The following is a 2,159-nucleotide window of genomic DNA, read 5'->3' on the forward strand; positions in this document are numbered from 1 at the left end:
TGTGTGTGTGTGTGTGTTAGTGTGCTTGGATATGCCTTGAGTGGTGTGTGCACGGCTGTTTGCGTGTGAGTGTGAATGCACATCGATATGAAGACTGAGGTTCTAAATTAGACTCATGAAATCATGTTCAGCCAGGTAGTCGTGAAGCTGGAGCCTCAAATATCGTAGGGCAGGACTCAACACTTCCCAATGACTAAACCCAAGACCATTTATTTTCGCATGTCTAATGCGCCACCAGTTGCAATGTGGTCAAACAGATTACTAATTCACCGAACGGGATCCGAGTTCCAGTAACTCCCTACCAAAGGAAGCCAAAGGCGACACTTAGGATAGCGGCTGCCCTAGCACCATTTAATGCACTCACATCTAAGATCTGCCCGTCTGACAGGAAAAATCCATCACAACACCCCAGTCACAGTATCGTTTAAATAAATGCACCAATTATGACTAATTGCTAGAACCGATTCAATTCCTGTACAACAAACCACAAAATACAATTGATCTGTATAAGTTTTATTATTTTAAATAAAACAACCCTTTGCCACACATAACTTGGCACATCCCCGGTCATCGTAAGCTGCTAAGGAACACATGCCACACATGTGTGTGACGTGACAAACAAACGGTTATGATGAAGAGCGTGGAAGCCGTTTCTTACCAGTACAATATTAGTTAGAAAGGCGGTTGAAATCAGGGAAGGAGAAAAACACTCACATAGGTAGAACGGTAACCCCACTGTTCACTTGAACCAACTCAACAGTAAAATTGCCCTTCAAGCAGTGACAGAACCTAAGCGTTCTACCACAGCAATAGCCGAATCGCAACGCCGAATACTACAAACAGAGGAAACAATTTTCATGAAAAGCTCCAAAAACTCCAGAAGCGACGCATCAGCAGTCACGAAGACACCAATTCTCGCAGAAGGCGTAACTGTCCTGAGGTGGTTCAGACATGTTTGGAGTTGGCGGGTTCAACCATTTCCTGAGGATGCGAACACATTCCCAACACCATACTTCTAAAGAAAACAAATACAGTTGGTCTTCAAAATATACTGAAGGGTCACAAAAATATTCAATTGCCGGTACGCCTTGTATATTCATCCATCAACAAGGAACCAACTTCATGGATGTGTGCAGACATATAAACGTCCCATTTTCGACATCCGGAGCCGCGAAAAAGAAAATAAACTTACGCTTGAGGACTTGATCGCCCTGATTCGGTAGTAATATCAGCAAACTAACACTGGAGAAACGCACTACCACATAAAGAGATGAGCCAGTGGGCCAGTTCATCATCACAATGACCTTGGTGGACAGCATTAGTATAGTATTTCGGTAGGCTAAGACGGAAAGAGAAGTTAATGCTAAGAGGATGGGTAGATAATGATGACAATATGAGCTCCACTCCAATTGATTTTCGAGAACTTTGGTTGACTCGTTCTTGCAAATTTGTAAATTGTTTATTTTGTTGGCATGAATAATGACTATTTTCTAACTTTTCACCATTACATCAATAAAGATGAATACTTGTTGACAGTCAGCTAAATTAAATATTTTAACAATCGCTTATTCTTCACTGCAAAGAGCACTTTTGTAATTACATGCACGTGTATAATTAGATCATATCTAAATGTGTTCGAGAAAGCATTGCTTTGTGCTGGTGTCAGATTTGCCTAATTAAATGCGGATGACAGAAAGACAAAACAAACAACCTTTAAATTTTCTAAGGAAGCTCCAACTCACTAATTAGTCCTTTTAAGTCGAAGCAGCTATTTACTCTGACCTGCCGCCTATGCCGTAGGCTTCCACCTGCAGTGGTTTGGCGAGATCAGCGTTCCGTACAGCCGTCTCATTTGCGTCCTCGAGGCGTTTTACCAAGGCAAGTAAAACAAGCAATCAATCTGCACACTACTAGACTGCATCCCTCTGAAACCCATCTCTGACGCCCTCATCTCACCAGCCATTACCACGTCCTCCGCCATCAACTAACACCTTCACACTGCTTACTTACATGTTCGTCGTTTGTCCGTTTCCCCTCTTCCCCTGCACCCGCCGCTTTCTTCTAATAATTTCTGACCTGACTTGTCTTCTACACCTGCGCGTGACGAATTTTACAAGAATACGGAGTGTGTAAACAATGGCGGTAAGGAGAGTTACCAA

The 2,159-nt window shown here is 42.7% G+C and overlaps 1 protein-coding gene across 1 annotated transcript in view; it reads right to left on the bottom strand. All coding sequences in view use genetic code 11, as the record gives it.

Annotated features, from left to right (window-relative positions):
• The window catches only part of EGR_08122 (Folylpolyglutamate synthase), a gene marked incomplete at both ends in the record, with an annotated part of 13,617 nt that overhangs the window by 3,356 nt on the left and 8,102 nt on the right, over window positions 1–2,159 (bottom strand). The window contains 2 exons of the mRNA XM_024497371.1: window positions 902–1,015; window positions 1,193–1,439. Of these exons, the coding sequence (XP_024348242.1) occupies window positions 902–1,015; window positions 1,193–1,439 (361 nt within the window). The remainder of the gene's footprint in view (window positions 1–901; window positions 1,016–1,192; window positions 1,440–2,159) is intronic.

The sequence above is a fragment of the Echinococcus granulosus genome (genome assembly GCF_000524195.1).
Source record: "Echinococcus granulosus chromosome Unknown EG_S00096, whole genome shotgun sequence".
Lineage (NCBI taxonomy): Eukaryota > Metazoa > Platyhelminthes > Cestoda > Cyclophyllidea > Taeniidae > Echinococcus > Echinococcus granulosus.